This window comes from Neomonachus schauinslandi, chromosome 6 (genome assembly GCF_002201575.2).
Source record: "Neomonachus schauinslandi chromosome 6, ASM220157v2, whole genome shotgun sequence".
Lineage (NCBI taxonomy): Eukaryota > Metazoa > Chordata > Mammalia > Carnivora > Phocidae > Neomonachus > Neomonachus schauinslandi.
This window is the reverse complement of record NC_058408.1, coordinates 32431473-32456276: the sequence shown is the minus strand read 5'-3', so window position 1 is coordinate 32456276 and position 24804 is coordinate 32431473. Positions and strand designations below refer to the sequence as shown.

The window sequence follows — 24804 nt, the reverse complement described above, 5'->3', positions numbered from 1 at the left end:
AGGAGTCCATCAAAATCCTAAAGGAGAACACAGGCAGCAACCTCTTTGACTTCAGCCGCAGCAACTTCTTCCTAGAAACATTGCCAAAGGCAAGGGAAGCAAGGGCAAAAATGAACTATTGGGACTTCATCAAGATAAAAAGCTTTTGCACAGCAAAAGAAACAGTCAACAAAACCAAAAGACAACCGACAGAATGGGAGAAGATATTTGCAAATGACATATCAGATAAAGGGCTAGTATCCAAAATCTATAAAGAACTTATCAAACTCAACACCCAAAGAACAAATGATCCAATCAAGAAATGGGCAGAAGCCATGAACAGACATTTTTCCAAAGAAGACATCCAAATGGCCAACAGACACATGAAAAAGTGCTCAACATCGCTCGGCATCAGGGAAATCCAAATCAAAACCCCAATGAGATACCACCTCACACCAGTCAGAATGGCGAAAATGAACAAGTCAGGAAACGACAGATGTTGGCGGGGATGCAGAGAAAGGGGAACCCTCCTATCTTTCTCCAGTTTAATCACATGTAAAACTATTCACCTTCAAGATTCAACTCAAAATTCACTCACTTCTGAAACCTCTCTGGGTTCATTTTCCACTACCCACTCTGATCTCAAAACTCTAGTAGAACGAGATAGTCTCTCCATGGTGCTGACTGTACATTTATCACGTCACATTGTCTTGTACCTGTTAGATACTTGTCTTCCCACTTAGATTGTATAGTGTCAGAACGGCAGGGCCCGTCTGTAGGGACCCAATCTCTAATTCACTGCCTTAGTAATCATTCACTTAAGTTTACATAAAGTATTAAGATTCTGCGTCAGTAACTTATTTCATAATTATTTTGGGTTTTTATTCCATAGGTTCCTCCTCTGGGGCATGGTCCATTTGGTACAGCTTTCTTTTCTCGTCTCACATGCCTACACTCTACTTTCTGTTGGTCTAGACTTTTTCATACACATAGGAAGTCCGTATAGGCTTTATTTGACATTTTTAATGTCTCAAAACTCGTCCTCATATCTCTCCTCCTCAGCCTACACAAGTTGTAGACCCAGAGAGGTTCTAGATGAGAAGACATAGCTGAGGTACTTTGATTTAATTTTTGCTTAAAGTTGAAAAAAATGGGGAAAAAACAAAGAGAATGCTGTAAAAAATTCATGTTCCACTATTCAGAATTTACATTTTGACATTATTTTCTTCAAATACTTGGCAATAGAATAAATCATTTAAATAAAAGCATTGAAGAAAAAGGGAAGTATCCATTATCCTATCATCCTCCTGAAGGAAATCCCAATTGAGTAGAATTTGTACTTATTTATAAATATATATAAGTAATATATATATTATTTTTTTAAACCTGTAGGATGAGATTTTTGTGTTTTTTTCCTAAACTTACACAATTATTGTCTACTTGCAAAATGCTCTTTCCTTCAACATTGTAATTTTACTGTGTTGTAATCTACCTTAAGAATGTACCTTGTTTTATTACTTCATTACCCTACTGGAAATGGAAATTATTTATTTTTGTCCTGGTATAAAAGACATGCTTCAATGTTTCCTTAAGTATACATCTACAAGTGGAGCTAATGGATTTGGGTTGTAGATACTTTTGACTTTACAAGGTACTGCCAAATATATACGGAGACCTTACTCCTCTTTGTCACCACTTGATATTTTAATATTTTTTAATTGTTTCTAGGTCAATGGGTCAAAATCATGATCTCATATTTAATTTTATTTTTCTGAATAATAGTAATATTGAGCATCAATACAAGTATCTGTTGGCGGCTAGGATTTTCTCTTCTGTGCAATGAGCATTTTTCTTTTATTTTGTACTTTCTTACTGATTTAAGATTTATTTGAGTTCTGAACTGAATATTCTCATAATTATATTATAAATGTTTTAAAGTATTTTTGTTTTATTGTAATGTTTCTGTGATGTCTTTTTCATTGGAAGGTTTTGTTTAAACTCATTTATCAATCTTCCTATCTTCAATTGTATATGTATATGTATCTTATTGAAGAATCCCTTACTTTTTTAGGTGCATAAAGACACTCCCTTTTTTTCTAAGCATTATGATCTCATTACTAAGATTTCTTTAATCTATCTGATATATTTACATTATATTAGAGTGCTTTTGTTTGTCTCTATGTGGAAAACTATATCAATACTAAGTGAATTGTCTGTTCTATTTTCTACTAATATTTATTTCCCCATATGTCATTTACTAGTACCCTATTTATAAATATATCTATTTCTAGATTATCTATTCTGCTCCCTTAACCTGTTTGTCTATTCTTATGCTAATATGGAAAAGTCATTATTATTATAACAACCTTTATTACTTAATTATTGGAATCATCTTGGCTATTCTTTAAAATATCCCAATCCATCTGTATTTTAAAACCAAGTTCTCTGATAATTCTGGTTTAATTTTGTTTGGGGTTGTATGAAATTTATAAATTCAGCTAACTGTAATCAATTTTATTTATTATTGATTCTTCCTCTCATGAATATAATGCTTTAATCTATTTATTCAGGTCTTATATCAAACCTCATGAAAATTATTTCTAAATAATTTTTTTCCCTAAGTCCTTTGGGATTCTATTGATAAAACAAATGAGATCTTCTATTAATTTATATATATGAAGAGTTATACTTTCTACATGCAAGATTATAATTTAATTTTGTATATTGGTCCAATTCTTGCTGAATTGCCATATTAGTTCTAATAATTAATTTGGATGTTTTATTTTTATAAATAATTACAGTTTAATCTCTTTTATTTTATTGCTTTAGCTCGTAAAAATTCCTCTGCCTGGTCCAGAAATAACAGCCAAAACAATAGTCATGTAGCCTAAGTCCCATTATGTTCTGGGGTGTTTGGAGTCTCCTCTTAGAGAAAGAGTTGGATACATGATCTAGGAACTAGACCTGATCCTTGCTCTTCCTGTTCCTCTAATTCTTTTAACTCTATTCTAGATTTTCTGATTAGCTTGTCTACATGATTCTTCCACAGACGTAGTAAAATCCATTTCAGGTTTTTCTATCAGTCCACCAGCCTGTGTGATCTGCTCTTTCACCCTGCATTCTAGCAGTCCTTGGGCTTTCAGACATAAAGCATAAGTGTTTGCAAGTTTTCTCCTGATGTCCTCAGCTACTGTTCTCCTTTGTCCTATGTCCAGCAATCCCAATATATTCAAGCCTTTAATTTTAAGCTTTAAAGACTAGCAGACTCTGTTGCTATTCTTCAAGATTCTAAAGTAGAAAACCCAGGACCACTCTCTTCCCCACCATCTAGTGGGGAGGCCGGTTGGATTATCAACCGGCCTCCCCACTCCAGGGGATGAAAACTATAGCTGTTGCAGATACCTGGTCACTGTTCACTCATGATGATCTGCAGGGAATGTTCTCCAACCCCAAGAGCCTGGGCTCTGTTATAAGAAGGTGTAAATTAGGTATGTTCATGGTCAACAATTTTTATATAAGGGGAATACAGACATCCAATCACTAGCATCACATAGAGTAAATGTAAAAATAGGGATTATTGGAGAAAAACACATAAATGGAGAGAAGTAGCAGAGCAATCTATGTCTCATTATCCCATCCTTTGACACCCTCAGGAAAGTTTCCATTAATGATCTATATATTTATGGACAATAGGGAAGAATTACGGCAATAAAAACTACCTAGACAAGCAAGTGGCCCATTGTAAATGCTTGTTCTGAGTGTTGTCATCAGGGTGGTCTTCCTTTGAGCTTACTCTGCCTTATTAAGTCAGGGTCTTTACTAAGCTTCTGAAATGTGGGAGTAATTGAACAGACATCCAGATTTCTCTCTCCTGAGATTGTACTTCCCACAGACTTACTCATGCATCAGCTCTTTTTATTATTGAAATGTTTTGAGAACATTTATTTAACATAGTTTAGTGGAAAACAATCACATACGTATGCCTTTTCATGGCCTTTAAAAAATAGGCTGAATGAAGTTTATAAGGACTGTCCACTAGTCAAGACCCTGGACCAGACTAATCCATCTTGCACTCCCATTTCCCAAAAAGACTTCGACATATTTTTCTGTCATTCAAAGATGGAATACAGGTTTTTGTTTCCTTTTTTCTTTTTCAACAGCATAGTCCATGCAATGAAATTAAGAACAGCTTTATGTGATATTGCTTGAAGGCATCAAACATAATTTAATTATACCATTAATATTTCAGATGTTTTATTGAAATAATTGCTAGTTTCTGCTCAATATTCTTATCATATATGAATTTTTTATAGCAACAAACCAACTTAAGAGTTGCAGAAGACCAATGCTTCATAGAAGAGTACTGATGAAACCATATATGAGTGAATATAATCATAGTGCCAGAATAAATTACAGATGTTTGGGGGAGGTCAAATACATGCAATCAGTCTGCATAAATGGGAAATGGTATCCTGAACCAGACTGCAGAGGTAAGGTTTGTTTTAAAGATTTTGTAGACCTTGTTACATCTTTATCAGAAAATATCTCTTGTAATCAGTATGTTTTTAAATTAAATTATTTATTGTGATGTGTAATTTTTTAAAAAGATTTTATATATTTATTTGAGAGAGAGAGAGCACAAGTAGGAGGGAGAGGCAGAGGGAGATGGAGAAGCAGACTCCCTGCCAAGCAGGGAGACTGATACGGGGCTCAATCCCAGGACCCCGAGATCATGACCTGAGCTGAAGGCAGACGCTCAACTGAGCCACCCAGGTGCTCCAACATGTAATTTTTAAGTTGATGAAGTTCGAGACAACTCATAACACTATTTTCAGACAAATATTATCATTTAAAAACCCTTGCCTTCTGGTAAAGATGATAGAGTAAGCCCATTTTTACTCTATTACAAACTCTTGAAATTATAAAAGAAAAAAAAAAAAGAACTGTAACAATAGAACAAAAACTCAACCTTCAATGACATTAGGAAACAACTAAAACCCAATGACATTGTGAAGGACCAAAAGTAGAAAATAGGGAAGAAAAATGATCTGATTAAGAAATTATTTTCATAAGATTAAATCTCACATTCCTCAAAGGCTTATTTTCAAATTATTTGAGTAACAGGACTATAAATTACAAACAATTATAAAATGGGCACCATGTTAAATTAAATAAACCAGACATAGAGAAGATAGAGTTCTTACAGAGAAATGACAATAAAATAGAAAAAACAGAGTAGACTTCAGACTTTTCACCAGCAATATAAGAAGCCAGAATAAACACAGTAATATCTCCAAAGTGCTTAGAGAAAGTAATTGGCAACCAAATGTTCTCTATACCAAATTATTTATGATTACATGTGATTATGATGATTATAAAGAAATTTTTAAACATAGGAAAGACCAAGAGAATTTACCACTTGAAATCATCCTTTGAAAGAAATCATATAAAATATATACCAATCAGCAAGATGAAGTATTAATTCTTTTTTTTTTTTTAAGATTTTATTTATTTATTTGAGAGAGAGAGAATGAGAGAGAGCACATGAGAGGGGGGAGGGTCAGAGGGAGAAGCAGACTCCCTGCTCTGCGGGGAGCCTGCTTCTCCCTCTCCCATTCCCCCTGCTTGTGTTCCCTCTCTCGCTGTGTCTCTCTCTGTCAAATAAATAAATAAAATCTTTAAAAAAATAAAAGAAGTAAAATGTTTTTATTTTTATTAAATTTCTTTATTGAATATATTTTTATTTTTATGTAAGGAAGAAATATTGTTCTGAGAGTTTCAAGAATTTTAAAACCTTTTCTATGCCTCTGGAATGTTTACTTAAATCAACCACTTACTGTGCATTAAATAATTCTCACACGTTTCAAATATTAATACCCTATAGATCACTTTCTATAACCACAAAGAAATAATATTTAAAATAATAACATTTATCTACTCCCCTACCCTTCAATTTGTGAAATAATGCACTTCCAAATGACTTGATAATACAGTGTTTACAATACTAAGAACTATATGATAGTTGTAAGAACATATAGTAAAACCTATGAGATGCAACCTACCCAAAATTTGGGGTGACATCATAGCCTTGGAGATATCTATCTATCTCCCCAAAAGTTAGGAAAAGTTAACTCCAGATATTAGGAGGTAAGATAATAAAAGTAAAAGCAGTGTGAATGAAATAGAATATTTTACTTATAGCTGATCCATGAAATAATACTAATTTTGGAAAAGATTAATAAATAGACCTTCTAATCAAGTCTACTCTAGTCAAGAAGAATCGTGGACAGGTCCAAATATGCATTTCTATAACCAAAAAGCAGACAAGAATACAAATATAAGAAAAATAATATAAGAATACAATTTTGAAAATAAATTAAAAACATAATTGAAAAGGAAAATACCATGAAAAGGGCATTTACAGATCTTGGGAGAATGATGTTTCTGGAGATTTCCCTCATCCAGGAGTATTTGCCTTGGCAAAACTCTACCAGCCCTGGATTTTGAGTCCATTTCTCCATTGGAATTATTTTACTCCCCACAGTTGACTTTTCGGGGAGAGCCCTTTTAAGACAACCCACAGCTGGCCTTTTCCCATGGGTTCACTTCTAGCCACTGAGGCTATGTCTTTAGGAGTTTTATCAGACAGACCACTTCAGTTCATCTTAAATTTTATGTGGGTCAGAGACTATTCCCTGTACCATTAATTCTATAACAGTTGTTTAGAAGCTTTCTACTTTCACTTGGCTTAAGTTCAATGGGAGTTTTCCCTTCTCTCTCCCATGATATACAGACAGCACTTCTTAAAGAAACCTTCACTACTGGCTCTTTAAAACTCATTTCTTTAGCTTCTCATGTCTGTAATACTAGTTTAAAGGTGGCAGAGTATATTTTATAATCTCTTGGCATGTGTTATAAAAGTTGTTTATCATGTTACTTTTTTATTTTATATTTTATTTTATGTTATGTTATTTTATTTTATTTTTGGAGACAGAGAGCACAAGCAGGGATGGGGGAGGGGGAGGGGCAGAAGGAGAGAGAGAGAATCCCATGCAGACTCTGTGCTGAGCAGAGCCTGACAGGGGGCTCCATATCAGGACCCTGAGATCATGACCTGAGCTGAAATCAGGAGTCAGCCACCCAACTGATTGAGCCATCCCGGCGCCCCTATCATCTCACTTTACATCTTGGTATAATTGAATTTGGAAGACTAGGCAAAAGAAATAAGAATATTCTTTTAATGCTCTGTATTGTATATACAAACATATATGGGTCTTAAAACATCATAGTTCATGAAAAAAGCAGGTTGCCTTACAATATGCTATAGCATAGCCCTTATAAATGCTAAAAAAATAAATTCACAGACACTAATAATATATTAAATGTGGATTCATATGTGTGTGTTTAGAGTAGAAAATAAAAACTGGAAATTACATATATGTGGTAGGATAAAAGGAAAAATGATGAAACAAGCTGGGCCACAAGAGTAACTTTACTATAGCTGTAGAATTTAGTTTCTTTTATTAAGAAAAGGAAGAAGATAATGTTACTTATACCCTGAAAACAAGAAAAATCAAGATAAACTATAAAATTACAGTATTAAAAAAAAAGTCCATCAGAGAGCTAAGAAACCAATAAATGAAATTCCAGAAATTTCTCTCCAAGGAAAAAAGAAAGTCACGTTGCTGCTTTCATCCTTCCTAGAATGGTGAGAGGGTGAGATAGCCATCAGAAACTTAAACGTAAATAAAATAGCAGAGTTTTTAAAGAATATTTACAGGTGGAATGAAGGCCGGCATGACTGTTAAAATTTCTAAGAGCTCAGAAACAAAAAAAAACGTGTCTATCTTTTCCAAGTGCCCTGCTAACATCTGATGTTAGGGCAAGAAAATCTAAATAAAGCATCCAGGAAGTCTGTCTACCGCACGCTCAGTGTTGAGATGACTTCAGGTCGCACACCTCTCTTCCCCTTGCATTCTCTTTGGAGTCCTGAGTTCCCTTTCCATACAGTATTTCTTGGTCAGGTTCTTCATCTTGGCAAAATCTACACAAAAAATCTTGGGAAAAAAAGAATGGAATTATTGTTTTATTGTTCCACACTCAGCACAGAGTCAGCTTGGGATTCTCCCTCTCCCTCTGCCCCTCCCACTTGTGCTCTCTCTCTCTCTCAAATAAATAAGTAAATCTTAAAAAAAAAAAAAAAGATTAGCCTGATATTACTGTTATTGTACATTTTCAATTAGTGAAGTCTGAATCACAGGCTAGAGGACAAGCTATGGTTAGCACATGAAAAGAAGACCAGGCACATTCAGTAGATAGATGGGGCAGTTTATTATGCAGAAATTTTCCTACTTCAGTGTCTCATTTCCTCTTTGTTGAGGAATTTTGTAGTGTCATTTATTAATTTTTGTTATGTGTTCAAATATTTTTATTTAAATACAAATTTTAATCCAGTGGTTATAACATGGAAGTGCTTTGCAAACCATAAACTATGTTAAGGTAAATTATATTTTTACTATACCATCATATGTATACATACACAAACACACACACACACACACACACATAGAGAAGGAGTTACTAGTTATTTGATGTTCCACTGTACTGAAATTATAACAGCATTATGTTGTTGAGCTGCTTTCCTTAGCTTTTGTTAATGAAATAATTTAATTCCAAACTTTTTTAGAAAAACGGAAAGAATTCTGCCCACCTCCACCTCAGATACCTAATGCTCAGAATATGCTAACCACAGTGAATTATTGGGATAAAGCAAAAGTAGCTGTTCTCTGCAAAGAAAATTATCTACTTCACGGACCAAGAGAAATTGTGTGTGAAAATGGACAATGGCAGTCATTACCACAGTGTATTGGTTAGTAGTTTTTTTTCTAAATAGTGCTACAAAAAAGTGTTTACTAATCTTCTTTGCTTTATCTAAAGAACAGGAAAAAGAACTTATGATTTATCTATTGCACTGTATTCTAAAGCATTAAATTGTCATCTAGTAACCCAGTTCTCTCACTTTTAAAAACTGTTTCTCTATGGGGTACTTCCAACAGTGGCCACAGAAGAAATAAGTTTATACTTGAGATACCCACTTCTATTAAGTATATTTACTTGATATGCAGCTTAAGACGTATAATGGGCAATTTGGAAATGGTCAGGGCTAGGATGTAAATTTGGCAACTGCTAGTATACAGATGATATCTAAAGCTATAGAACTGGATGGGACCACATAGAGAATTCAAATGGCCAAATAAGAGAGGAGGTCAAAGGGACAGCCTTGGAAACTCTCCATTATTAGAGCTCTGGGAAATGAGGAGCACCCAGATAGGGTTGTGGAAGAAAACTAGTGAAGGCTGATAAAATGATTCTAGGACACAATTACATTGTGTGTGTGTGTGTGTGTGTGTGTGTGTGTGTATAGGGGATTCCCCCACATCCAACAAGCAAGTCTAGGACACCTGCTGGGTGTCCTACAATTCACCTAAATTCGGAGACTATCTTATCTACCCAGAGATAGCATCAGACTTCATAGGTTAAGAACACAGTCTTAGAAGACTACTCCTTGCACCCCCACTTCAGAGGCCAGTCGCATGTCTAGATTGTCATCTGTGCTTCTGACTGACTGGCTATACATTGGAGGTTCCCACAACCCCCCTCCTTGGGTTTGATTAATTTGCTAAAGCAGCTCACAGAACTCAGAGAAACATTTTACTTACTAGATTACAGGTTTATTATAAAAGGATTTAACTCAGGAACAGCCAAATGGAAGAGATGTATAGGGCAAGGTATGGGGAAAGGGCACAGAGCTTCCATGCTCTCTCCAGCCCACACTTTACCCACATCTCCAAAAGTTCATCAACTCAGAAACTCTCAGAACCTTGTCCTTTTGGGGTTTTATGGGGTTCATTACATAGGCATGATTGATTAAACCTTTGGCCATTGGTGATTGATTCAAACCTCCAGCCCCTCTCCCTTCCCCACACATCAGGATGGGGCTGAAAGTTCCACCTTCTAATCACATGGTTAGTCCTAGCAACCAGCCTATCCTCAGGTTACCTATGGGTTTTCCAAAATTTATCTCATTACATAACAAAAGACACATGTACCACTCTCATCACTTAGGAAATCCCAAGGGTTTTAGGATCTCTGTGCCAGCAATGGGGAGAAAGACCAAATATTTATCATAAATCACATTACCAGAGCTGGTATCCCAGAAGCAATGCCAAGGACATATTGCAAAATGTCGTTCAACAGGACAGCGAACATGTCAAAGACTGCCTAGAGCTAGACAAAGTGAGTGATAGTTGAACAATGAATTTAGCTACCTGAAGTAATTGGTAACTTTGCTTAGAGGTACTTCAGCAGGGGGGAATACTTAATTGCGGTGTGTTCAAGAGAGAATGTGGGGTTATAAAGTCAGATCAGGGAGGATAGGGAACAAGTAGTTTTGCTCTAATGGGAATAGGGAAATGAGGCAGTAGCTAGATAGGGGGTATGGATAAATGGAAATTTTACCTTACTCTGTTGTGACGTTTTCAGCATGTTTGTATATTGATGAGTGATTTGGCAGGTAAGGAGAAATTGATAATACAGACAAAAGGGGACAATTCATGGAGTAGGGTCTTTGCTGAATTTAAAGGGGAAGGAATCTTGTGCCCACATGAAAGAGTTGGTCTGAGAAAAATGCAGGAGTAGTAACTCAATGAAACAAGAGGAAGAAGAAGTTATTTGGGATAAGAGTATTTGTCATTTCTTATCTATATCTTTGGTGAATATGGGAAGACAAATCAACACAATGGAATGTATCCCAGCCATTCCTTTTTTTTTTTTTTTAGATTTATTTATTTATTTGAGAGAGAGAGAGAGCAGAGGAAGGGGCAGAGGAAGAGGGAGAGAGAATCTCTGGCAGACTCCTCACTGAGCATGGAGCCCAATGTGGGGCTCAATCTCACGAGCCTGAGATCATGACCTGAGCAGAAATCAGGAGTCAGGCGCTTAACCAATTGAGCCACCCAGGCGCCCCTGTATCCCAGCCATTCTTTTTTCATTTTTTTAAAAAATGTTATTTATTTAAAAGAGAGAGAGAGTGAGAGAGAGCATGAGAGTGGGGTGAGAGGCAGAAAGAGAAGGAGACTCCCCACTGAACAGGGAGCCCAATGTGGACTCTGGCATCATGACCTGAGCTGAAGGCAGACACTTAACTGACTGAGCCACCCAGGCATCCCTATCCCAGCCATTCTTAACATGAAATTGAAACATTTATTGACAGAGAAAGATGCTATTATTTGGAATCAGAAAAATAAATGGAAAGTAGTATGTCAATAATTCATTTCAGTAAAACTAAGTTTATGATCATGTACTGATAGGCACATGCTATTTGCATAAAATAACAGTAGTCCCAGAGAATAGAAATGGAAAGGGAGTTATTTATTTTTACCTTTCCTCTTTAAATAAAAATTTTTATGAAGATGGTGGGCAACAGACCAGATCAGATTTACTTATCTCTTCATCATGCTTTAAATAAAAACTATTCTTAATACTTATACTTGCATGCCCTTATAATACAGATACACTTAATACTTAAGAGTATTTTACTTTAGGGTAAAAGGAAGCATTATAGTATTTTTTGGTTATGAGGTTGTATCACAGAAATTATGAGTTACTTGAGCTCTCAGACATCATATAAGACATTGAAGATATAAGGAGATTTATTTATACTACTTCACTTAAAGTACATGTTGGTTTTCTCTCAACACATAAATGTTATTTATTTTCCAGAGTCTACACAATACTGTGGTCCCCCTCCATCTATTAGCAATGGAGACATCACATCATTCCCATTATCAGTATATCCTCCAGGATCAACAGTCCAGTATCGTTGCCAGTCTTTCTATGAGCTTCGGGGCTCCATAGATGTAATATGCAGAAATGGACAGTGGTCAGAACCACCAAAATGCATAGGTGAGTTCTTCATATTCTCCTGGAGTCTGATATTTGATATTCATAGTAAAATTTTCATGGACTAATTTCATAGGATGACTTTTACTTAAATTGAATTCAGCTGAAAACCTGTCTGACATTGATCAAGCCACTTGATGAGTATTTGGTGGAGTTAGGATTCAGACACAGCAATCTGGTTCCAAATTTCATGTATTTAAGCCAGATGCTCTGGTGGCCTCTCATGTCTACAGAAAAGTCAGGGAGAAAAAAGGTCAACCTCTTCTTAACAGTATAAGGACTAGTCTATCATATGTTACCAGGAAAACACTTGGTAATGTATCTTACAATCTCCTGGGCTTGGACAAATCTAGGTACTAAAAGAAGTTCCTTATGGTTACCACTGCTAGGATGGCTCCTCAGATTTAACCTTGGGCTTATTTCAGCAACTTTGAATAATTCCTATATCAGAGATTATGGGCTGTAGAGAACATACTGCTTAGTAGTACCAGGGTGTGCTATTTACGCAGGGGAATGCTACCTCTCAGAATGCTGAATTTGAAAAAGAATGAGTGGACTCTGATCATGGCGGGGAGGGGGGGATGGTGGCGGAAAGTAACACTGCTTTTCTACAGAAATCAAGGTTTCACAAAAGTTAAGAACCATCAATAATTAGTTTGTAGAAAAGGAGCTCTAAACAAGCAATATAATAGCTAGTAGAATTTTTGGTCTCATTTATAGTTACCTTCAAGAATATGCTAAGTGAATACTTAAAGAGATGATTGGTTTTTATATATATTGTTGTCTTCTTCAGCCCACTTTCTGTACCATATATCTGTTAGATGGAAATAAACTTATTTTTACTATAATATTTGGTAAGAAGTTAATATATTCATGTGCTCACACTGTGCATATTTTGGAAACAATGTAAAAGAGGACCCTGAGTTGGGAAAGGAGGGTGAATAACATTGATCCTAATAGAACATTTTAATTTAATCCTATTTGGGATTATAGGTATATAATGCATAGTAATTAAGAGCATAGGCTCTGAAGTCAAACTGCCAGGTCCATATTCTGGCTCAAAATACTCACTAAATTATGTGACCTTGGAAAAATTACTCATCTCTCTGAGTCCCCATCTCCTCTTATGTAGCCCAGGGAAATGATGTGCAGTATTTAGAGAAAATGCATACAAAGTACTAAGAACGGTACCTGGCAAACTCAATAAATATTAGCTTTTAATATTCTTTCATAATTTTATTTAATTCCAAAATATTCTTAGATGAAATTTCACTATTCTTGGAAAGGAAAAGTTATATTATTAATAATTTATTTTTTATTATTTCTTCTTTCAGATGCTTGTATAATTTCTGAAGGTAACATGAACAAAAATAACATACAGTTAAGAAATAAAGACATCAAAAAACTTTATGTGAAAACGGGGGATTTTGTTGAATTTGACTGTAAATGGCCACATAGAGCAAAGACATCAATGCAGTCACTTCGGGTACTCTGTCATGAAGGGAAATTTGAATATCCCATGTGTGAATGAAACCAGCATAGTTTTGCTGAATATAATTTTAAAAGTAATCCTACATGGGGTGCCTGGGTGGTTCAGTTGTTAAGCGACTGCCTTCGGCTCAGGTTATGATCCCGGAGTCCCAGGATCAAGTCCCAGGATCAAGTCCCACATCAGGCTCCCTGCTCAGCGGGGAGTCTGCTTCTCCATCTGCCCTTCAACCTGCTTGTGCTCTCTCTCACTCACTCTCCCTCTCTCTCTCAAATGAATAAATAAAATCTAAAAAAAAGTAATCCTATATGTATAAGTATGCATTATGTAGTCAATTCTATACTTATTTTCCTTATTCTTTCAAGTGTTGTTTATCTCAGTTTTATTTTGAACTTGGATTTTCAGAGTTTCACAAATTTATAAGCTGAGAGCAGTGCTTCACTGATTAAGTGGACTACATTTTATCTGGCAAATCGTAGCACTAGGTCTCCTATACACATAGTACCCACAGAAAGTGAGCATGGGCCTCAACTCAGTACTTAATTCCCTCTAACCTCTTCCAGTTGTCTAAAATTTATAAGATAACTTCAAGGCTTTCTGAGTCAACTTTACTTCCTCTGAAATAAAGTTGTTAATGTAATATCTATCTTTCTATCACATCATAAAAATTCAAAAACTATCACCTCTTATGCTTGTAGCAAGCATTAGTAAGTATTAATAAGTCCTCTAATGGGAGCCTAATTATTCATCAAGTACTAAATAATGCTTAAAGGCACAAATACACCATCTTCCTCAAGTGAGTAGAAGGCTAAAATATTTACAAATCTTAGTACAGAACTACTAGTATAGTCAAGAGGCGATATAAACATACACAAAGGTAACTATAGTTATAAGTGGAAATTAGGAGGTTACAATATTGCATTTATAGTACTATCTAGATATATATAAATACTTAAAGAATATTGAGAGGAAATACAAAGTATGGCTGTAATAATTCTATGTGGTTTGAGGTTAATAGGCTTAAGAAATTAGAATACTTGCAAATTTTTATATTTCCTGTGTTTTATAATTTTTCATTTTGAATTATATTACTTTTACAGTTAGATGAGAGTTATCAAGAACTGTGATGAGAAACCAAGAAAGTGAAGATGAGAGAGTAAAGACCCTGTAGGTCATGAAACTGATTTCAGGAAAAAACTCCATTATTTTTTGATATACCATAGTTCAGGGAAATATTGAACAGGAACTTTTAGAAATATACTTTGCATGTTCCTGTATTTTAAGTAGCATTTCATAGTTAAAATATTTTTTGGTCAACAGGTTTTCTTTCTTTCTTTTTTTTTTTAAGTATCTATGAATATGCTGACAACAAATACAGGTAAAAATTAAGGCTCAAAATCTTCATGACTATGGATATAGCAATAGATTCTTCCATATGACATCAAAACATAAGCAAGCAAGAAAAAATGGACAAATTGGACTTCATCAAGATTAAAAACCTTAATGCTTCAAATGACACTGATAAGAAAATGAAAGCACAGCAGATATAATAGAAGAAAATAGTTGCAAATTATATATCTGATAAGGGACTCATATCTAGAATTAAAGAACTCTTACAACTCAAAATAGGAAGACAGCCCAATTTTAAAATGAGCAAAAGATCTAAATAGACATTTCTCAAAAAAAATATGTATGAATGGCCAGTAAACACATGAAAAGATACTTAACATCATGAATCATTAAGCAAATATAAATCAAAATCTGTCAGATAGTAACAAGTATTGTTAAGAATATGGACAAATTGGAATCCATATATGCTGCTGATGAGAATGTACAGAGGTACACCCAATTTGGAAAACAATCTGGAAGTTGTTGAAAGGTTAAACATAGAGTTATTATAGACTCAGTAATCTATTTCTAGATATATACCAAAAGAAATAAAAATGCATATTCACACAAGCATTGTAAGTGAATGTTTCTAGCAGTATTATTCATAATAACCAAAGTAGAAACAACCCAGATGCTTATCGATATACATAAAACATATATATTATATAATATTATTTGGTTATAACAAAGGAATAAAATACTATTACATGCCACAACATGGATGAACCTCAGAAACTTTATGTTAAGTGAGAAAAGCCAGTCAGAAAAGACTACATATTATGTGATTCCTTTTATAGGATATGTCCAGAATAGACAATTATATAGGGACAGAAGGTAAATCAGTAGATGCTTAAGGCTGGAGGAGGGAGGCAGGGGCTGATAGCTAACAGTGGTAAATGTTCTAAAATTGATTGTGGTGATGATTATACAACTCTGTGATTATACCAAAAAACACTGAATGCACAATACATTTTAAATGAGTGAATCGTATGATATGTGAATTATATCTCAATAAAGCAATTCAAAAAAATAGTGGCCAACATTTTAAAATCATGACAAATACCAGGAATTAAAAAATAAAATGAAAAATCAAGACAGTATCAGAATTTATAATGAATTTATACTAACTCAAAGATTGATGGGGTTGAATAAAAAAGTAAAAACTTATAACTCACACTGGCTATCTATTAAAACAGCTGACAGGAGGAAGGCAGGTAGAAGTTTCATTTCTCCTCCTCAATTCTGAGGGGGAACTCTTGAAAGGGAACTGTTAAAATTTTAGAATGATAAAATACATAAAAAATGTTTTATTTAGAGAATAGGAAACAGTATTTTATTTAAAGATTTTATTTAATTATTTATTTGAGAGAGAAGGAGCATGGGGGGGGCAGAGGAAGAGGGAGAGAGAATCTCAAGCCGACTCCCTACTGAGTGCAGAGCCTGCCATGGGGCTCAGTCTCACGACCCTGAGATCATGACCTGAGTCAAAATCAAGAGCCAGATGCTTAACTGACTGAGCCACCCAGATGCCCCTGTAACAGTATTTTAAACTTGGATATTCTCGCTCAGTTTCTGAGAATTTCTTTCTCAAACTAATTTGTGGCACATATTTCTAAACAAGTTGCTTGAGCAGCAGTATAGTATTTGAGAAGCTTTGCTATCCTTAGCTTACTACTCTCCTCTAAGATGTAAAGAAAGGTAAAAAAAAAAAAGAAAAGGAGTAGGATTGGAAATTCCAGAAAGCATTTCTTAGTTGTCGGGTGAGTAAATTATGTGATATACAAACAACTAGAAGAATGTGATCCAGACCCATTCTCAAGAGAAAGACAATCAACTGATACTGAGTGTGAGATTATCCAGATATCAGAATATACAAGTATTTTAAACAAGCTTTATAGCTATTCTAAAGGACAAAATTAAAAAAATTGAATAAAAATATAAGACATTAATAGAAAAATAGAAACCATAAAAAAAAGAAATTCTAGAACTTACAGTTCAATATCTGAAAAAAAAATCTTCACTGGGGAGACTTAAAACAGATGGAATTGATAAAAGACAGTGAGCATAAAAAATAAATGGAAATAATGGAAATAAACAATGGAAATAATCCAATTTAAATAAAAAAGAAAAAATTATAAAATGAGTTTGTGGGAATGGTTGGACAATAGGAAAAGGAAATATGTACATGGAGTCTGAGAAGGAAAGGAGAAAGAGAGAGTATGGAAAAAAAAAAATACTTGAAGAAGCAAGACCATCAATTCCTCAAATTTGATGACTGACATAACTATATAGGATCTAGAAAATTAATAAAGTCCATGCAAGATGAATACAAAGAAAATACATTATATACGAACTACCAGAAACTAAATATAATGAGACTCTTGAAAACAGCCATAAAAAAAAATGATGCATTACATACAGTGGAACAATAATTTCAATGAAGGCTGACTTCTTATTGGCAGATATGGAGGCTGGAAGATAATGGAAAACAGTTTTTAAATACGAAAATAAAACATTCTGAACTCAAAATATGTCTAGTGAAAAAAATCCTTCAAGAAAAAAAAAAAGCAAAATAAGCGCATTTTCAGAAATAAGAAAAGTAAAATAATTAACCAGGGCAAGCCATTGCCAGGAGACCTGCACTACCAGAAATAAATGCATCCGGAGTTAGGAGGCAGAGAAGTTAGGGGGACCCTAAGTTTGTCTGGTTCCTCTAATACAACTAGATGGTTATCACATCATTCTGAACACCTGAGGAATCAATCAGAGATCTGAGAAAACAAATACTGCAATTCTACAAGTAGAAAAACAACCACTGTTTGGAAGGTAGGAGGTGCTGAGACTTGAATCTAGTGTGACATAGCTGAGGCTAGGCGGAGGGGAGGGAGCCTGCTTAAGGAGGCTACCACGAAGTGGTAGAAGGAGCAGAGTGCAAAATAGGAACTTTTAGAAGTCTGCTACAGTGGGGGACGTGCCTGGCTTAAATGTGCTCAGATGGCGAAGCGGGGTGGAATCCCAGGTGTGACAGGGTGGTCTGAGGATCCCTGGGGTCTCAAAAAGATCAGGTGGTGCCTGAGTGCAGCCGAGTCCCCAGGAATTCGAGCGGAGAAATCAGCTAACAGTGAATTAGGCGCCAGCTATCTGCTCTGTGTTGCCATAACCAGCGAACCACCGCAGGGTCATGCGACAGCTTTCCAGGGAGGGGTCTGGCAAAAGGCAGAAGGGTTGAAAGACCCTCCCCGGGAGGAACAGCAGAAGTCCTTAAAATTTGGAGTTTTGAAACTCAGTTGCATGGCCCAGATAAAAACGCTAGGCCACAGGCTGGGTGAACACAGAGTTCTGACGGAAACTGGGGATACAAGAGTGCTTGATTGCTCTTCTGTGAAGGCTCAATGAAGAGTGGTGGGTGCAAATTTTCAGGAGCGGGGCTAGAGAGCAGGGCACAGCCATATTCGTCCCACCCATCAGTGCTGAAAGCTTTCAGGGATCAAAACAGCACCAGCTAGTGGAGTCCAGAGCCGCTTACACCGAGCGCGGCCTCCCTGCACCGTGGAGGCTCCTGTCCGCTAGGGCAAGTCCATCTGAGAATCAGTACAACAGGCCCCTCCCCCAGAAGACCAGCTCGAAGAACTCGTTCACACCAAGTTTACTGATCATGGAGGGCTCCAAAGCTTCAACCCTTGGGGAAAACAGTATATAGCAATCTTTGTATTTTTATTCTTTATCCTTTTAGTATTACTTTTTCTTATTTTCTTATTTTTTTCAATTCTTTTTCAATTTTATTTTTATATATATTTTATATATTTTTTCTTATTTTTTGTTTCCTATCATTGTATTTTATTTTATTTATATATAATATATAGTTATATATAATTATAATGTATAATTATATATATACATATATAATATATATTATATACATAATACATCTATTAATACATAATATGTATATTATATAATATGTATAATTATATGTAAAATATAATCTATATTATATTATGGATAATACAATATGTAAATATGTATGATTATATGTAATTATAATACATAATAATATATTACATAATATACATAATATTACATACGTAATTACATACATATATTAATACATAATAATATTATGTATATATATATCTTTCTTTCTTATTTTGGGATCTAGTTTCTTTTAACAAGCAGACCAAAACACACCCAGGATCTAGCTTGTTGTTGTTGTTGTTGTTGTTATTGTTTTTGTTATTTTTTTCTTTTTCTTTCTTCTTTAGAGTGGAAAGAGAGACCAAAAGTAACAAAGACCAGAAAGGAACAGAAACAATCTACAGGAAGAGCAACTCTTCAGGTAATACAATGGCACTAAATTAATATCTTTCAATAATTACTCTGAATATAAAAGGACTAAATGCTCCAATCAAAATACATAGGGTATAAAAAATACCCATCAGTATGCTGCTTACAAGAGATACATTTTAGACTCAAAGACCTCCAGATTGAAAGTGAGGGGGTGGAGAACAATTTATCATGCTAATGGACATCAAAAGAAAGCTGGAGTAGCCATCCTTATATCAAACTATATTTAAAACCAAAGACTGTAATAAGAGATAAACAAGGACACTATATCATAATAAAGGGGTCTATCCAACAAGAAGATCTAACAATGGTAAATATTTATACTCCTAACTTGGGAGCAGCCAAATATATAAATCAATTAATAACTAACTTGAAGAAATTTATTGATAATAATACAATAACAGTAGGGGACTTGAACACTCACAGCAATGCACAGATCATCTAAGCAGAAGATCAACAAGGAAAGAAGGCACACTGGACCAGATGGACTTAACAGATATATTCAGAACATTTCATCTTAAAGCAGCAGAATACATGATCTTTTCGAGTGCACATGGAACAGTCTCCAGAATAGATCACATACTGGGTCACAAATCAGGACTCAACTGTACAAAAAACTGAGATCATACCATGCATATTTTCCTACCACAATGCTATGAAACTTGAAGTCAACCACAAGAAAAAAATTATGGAAGGACTACAAATATGTAAAGGTTAAAGAACATCCTACTAAAGAATGAATGGGTCAACCAGGAAATTAAAGAAGAAGTTTAAAAATACATGGAAGCAAATGAAAATGAAAACACGACAGTTCAAAACCTTTGGAATGCAGCAAAGGCAGTCCTAAAAGGGAAGTATATAGCAATACAGGTATACCTCAAGAAGCAAGAAAAATCTCAAATACACAACCTAACCTTACACCTAAAGGAGCTGGAAAAAGAATAGCAAATAAAGCCTAAATCCAGCAGGAGAAGATAAAGAATAAAGATTAGAGCAGAAATCGATGACATAGAAATAAAAAAACAAAACAAAACAGTAGAACAGATCAATGAAACTAGGAGCTGGTTCTTTGAAAGAATTAACAACATTGATAAACCCTTGCCCAGAGAAAGGACCCAAATAAATGAAATCATGAATGAAAGAGGAAAGATCACAACCAACACCAAAGAAATACAAACAATTATAAGATAATATTATGAGTAATTATATGCCAACAAATTAGGCAATCTGGAAGAAATGGCAAAATTCCTTGAAACATATAAACTACCAAAACTGAAGCAGGAAGAAACAGAAAACTTGAACAGACGCATAACCAGCAAAGAAATTGAATCACTAATCAAAAATCTCCCAACAAATAAGAGTCCAGGGCCGGATGGCTTCCCAGGGGAATTCTACCAAACATTCTTCTGAAACTCTTCCAAAAAATAGGAATAGAAGGAAAACTTCCAAACTCATTCTATGAGGCCAGCATTACCTTGATCCCAAAACTAGATAAGACCCCACTAAAAAGGAGAACCACAGACCATTATCCCTGATGAATATGGATGCAAAAATTCTCACCAAGATACTAGCTAATAGAATCCAACAGTACCCTAAAAGGATTATTCACCATGACCAAGGGGGATTTATTCCTGGGCTGCAGGGGTGGTTCAACATCCCCAAATCAATCCACGTGACATACCACAATAAAAGAAAGAATAATAACAATATGATCCTCTCAATAGAAGCAGAAAAAGCATTTGACAAAATACAGCGTCCTTTCTTGATAAAAACCTTCCACAATGTGGGGATAAGGGGAACATACCTCAACATCATAAAGGCCATATACAAAAGACCAACAGCAAATATCATCCTCAATGGGGAACAACTGAGAGCTTTTTCCCTAAGGTCAGGAATATGTTGGGGATATCCACTCTTACTGTTGTTGTTCAGCATGGTACTGAAGTACCTAGTTTCAGCAATCAGACAACAAAAAGAAATAAAGGGCATCCAAATCAGCAAAGAAGAAGTCAAACTTTCACTCTTCGCAGATGACATTATACTCTATGTAGAAAATCCAAAAGACTCCACCCCAAAATTGCTAGAACTCATATAGGAATTCAGCAAAGTCCCAGCATTAAAATAATCATAGATAAGTCTGTCACATTTCTATACACTAACAAATAAGCAGCAGAAAGAGAAATCAAGGAATCTATCCCATTTACAACTGCACCAAAATCATAAGATATCTAGGAATAAATCTAACCAAAAACATAAAACATCTGTACTCTGAAAACTATGAACAGTTATGAAAGAAATTGTGGAAGACACAAAGAAATGAAAAAACATTCCATGCTCATGGATTGGAAGAACAAATATTGTTAAAATGTCTATGCTACCCAAAGAAATCTATACATTCAAAGCAACCCCTATCAAAATGCCACCAACATTTTTCACAGAGCTGGAACAAATCATTCTAAAATTTGTATGGAACCAGAAAAGACCCCAAATAGCCAAAGTAATGTTGAAAAAGAACATCAAAGCTCAAGGCATCACTATTCCAAACTTCAGGTGTATTACAGAGCTATACTCATCAAGACAGTATGGTACTGGCACAAAAACAGACACATAGATCAATGGAACAGAATAGAGAGCCCAGAAATGGACCCTCAACTCTATGGTCAACTAATCTTTGACAAAGCAGGAAAGAATATCCAATGGAAAAAAGACAGCCTCTTCAACAAATGGTGTTGGGAAAATTGGATAGGCACATGCAGAAGAATGAAACTGGACTACTTTCTTACAACGTACACTAAAATAAACTCAAATTGGGTGAAAGACCTAAATGTGAGACAGGAATCCATCAAAATCCTAAAGGAGAACACAGGCAGCAACTTCTTTGAGCCTGACTGCAGCAACTTCTTGCTAGACACATCTCCAGAGGCAAGGAAACAAAAGCAAAAATGAACTATTGGGACTTCATCGGGATAAAAAGCTTCTGCACAGCAAACTTAACAATCAACAAAACTAAAAGACAACCTACAGAATAGGAGAAGATATTGACAAATGACATATCAGATAAAGGGTGAGTATCCTAAGTGATAAAGAATTTATCAAATGCAACTCCCCAAAAAACAAAAAATCCAGTTAAGAAATGGTCAGAAGACATGAACAGACATTTCTCCAAAGAAGACATACAAATGACCAACAGACACATGAAAAAGTGCTCGACATCATTCAGCATCAAGGAAATACAAATCAAAACCACAAAGAGATACCACTGCACACCTGTCAAAATGGCTAAAATTAACAACTCAGGAAAACAACAGATGTTGGTGAGGATGCGGAGAGCCCTCCTACACTGTTGGTGGGAATGCAAACTGGTGCAGCCACTCTAGAAAACAGTATGGAGGTTCCACAAAAAGTTAAAAAACAGAACTACTCTATGACCCAGTATTTGTACTACTAGGTATTTTTCCAAGGGATACAAACATAGTGAATCAAAGGGGCATATGCACTCCAACGTTTATAACAGCAGTGTCTACAATGGCCAAAATATGGAAAAGCCCAGATGTCCATTGACAAATGAATGGATAAAGAAAATATGGTATATATATATATATATATATATATATATATATATATGGAATATTACTCAGCCTTCAAAAAGACGGAAATCTTGCTAATTGGAACAACATGGATGGAATTAGATTGTATTATGCTAAGTGAAATAAGTCAGAGAAAGAAAAATACCATATGATTTCACTCACATGTGGAATTTAAGAAACAAAACAGATAAACACAGGGAAAGGGAAGGAAAAATAAAATAAGATAAAAACAGAGAGGGAGGCAAACCATAAAGGATGTTGAACTCTTGGAAATAAACAGGGTTCCTGGAGGAGGGGGTGGTGCGATTGGTAGTGGGAGATGGGCATGAATAAGGGCACTTGATGTAATGAGCACTGGGTGTTCTATGCAACTGATTAATCACTAAATTCTAACTCTGAAATTAATAATACACTATATGTTAACTAAATTCTTAATTTTAAACAAAAAAATTTTTTTAAAAAGAAATATGTGTGCATCTAACATGAATTTTCAGCTATACTCTCTTCCTTCTCAGGGTTTTTTCCTGGTAACCAACCTTCAGTCACCTGGTTTGAGAAGGAAAATATAAGTCACTCTTGCAAACCAGTAGCTCTTCTCAGGTGTCCCAAAACCTGCCGGTCCTATTACTTACTGTTGGTTCTTAAATGAAATACATTTAAGAAGATGAAAATCATATCATGCATCTTTTCAGACCACAACAGTATCATACGCATCAAAATATTGTTAGTAAACCACGTTGAACAATACATTAAAAGATCATTCACCACAATCAGGTGGGATTTATTCTGGGGATGCAAAGATGGTTAAATATTGGCAAAGCAACGTGATACACCATATCAATAAAACTAGAAATTAATCACAAGAAAAAAAACTAGAAAAAACACAAACATGTGGAGGCTAAACAAGATGCTACTAAACAGCCAATAAGTCAATGAAGAAATCAAAGAGGAAATAAAAAAATACATGGAGACCAATGAAAATGAAAACACAACAGTCCAAAATCTTTGGGATGCAACAAAAGCAGTTCTAAAAGGGAAATCTTTAGTGCTACAGGCCTATCTCAAGAAATAAGAAAAAATCTACTAAGCAATCTAAACTTACACCTAAGGAACTAGAAAAAGAACAATAAACAAAGCCCAAGGTTAGCAGAAAGAAGGAAATAATAAAGATCAGAGTAGAAACAAATGAAATAGAAAGTAAAATCAAATAAAAAAACAAAAAACCATGGGAAAGAGCAATGAAACCGGGAATTGGTTCTTTGAAAAGATAAACAAAATGGATAAAATTTTAGCCATACACAGCAAGAACAAAAGAGAGGACAAAAATGAATAATACCAGAAACAAAAGAAGAAATACAAATGATTTTAAGAGACGCCTATGGAGAATTATATACCAGCAAATTGGACAACCTAGAAGAAATAGATAAATTCCTAGAAACATACAATCTTCCAAAAGTGAATCAGGAAGAAATAAAGAATCTGAACAGACCAATTATTAGTAACAAAAAAAATCAGTAATCAAACAAAACAAAACAAAACAAAAGCCCAGGACCAGATAGATTCATAGGTGAATTCTACCAAAGGAAAAGAAGAGTTAATAGGTAAAACACCCATTCTCCTCAAAGTATTCCAAAAAATAAGAGAAAGAAAACTTCCAAACACATTTTACAAGACCATCAACACCCTGATATCAAAGCCAAAGACACTACCAAAAGAGAAAATTATAGGCCAATATCCCTGATAAGCATAGATGCAAAAGTCCTCAACAAAATATTGGTAAACCACATTGAACAATACATTAAAAAGATATTCACCACAATCAGGTGGGATTTATTCTGGGGATGCAAGGATAGTTAAATATTGGCAAATCATTGTGATATATCATATCAGTAAAAAAAAAAAAGTAAAAATCATATTATTATCTCAATAGCTGCAGGAAAAGCATTTGACAAAATTCAACATCTGTTTATGATAAAAACACTCAACAAAGTGGGTTTAAATGAACTTACCTCAAAATAATAACGGCTGTATATGAAAAACCCACAGCTAACATCA

General features: G+C 34.9%; 1 protein-coding gene across 2 annotated transcripts in view; it reads left to right on the top strand.

Annotated features, from left to right (window-relative positions):
- The window catches only part of CFHR5 (complement factor H related 5), a 28340-nt gene extending 14695 nt beyond the window's left edge, over window positions 1-13645 (top strand). Inside the window, exons 8-11 of one of the 2 annotated variants that reach the window (XM_021682503.1) lie at window positions 4293-4469; window positions 8666-8848; window positions 11761-11943; window positions 13275-13645. In XM_021682503.1, coding sequence (XP_021538178.1) covers window positions 4293-4469; window positions 8666-8848; window positions 11761-11943; window positions 13275-13471 — 740 coding nt within the window. In that variant the 3' untranslated portion in view covers window positions 13472-13645. The remainder of the gene's footprint in view (window positions 1-4292; window positions 4470-8665; window positions 8849-11760; window positions 11944-13274) is intronic. The other variant, XM_021682504.1, reaches the window with a different exon arrangement.
- The last annotated feature ends 11159 nt before the right edge of the window (window positions 13646-24804 follow it).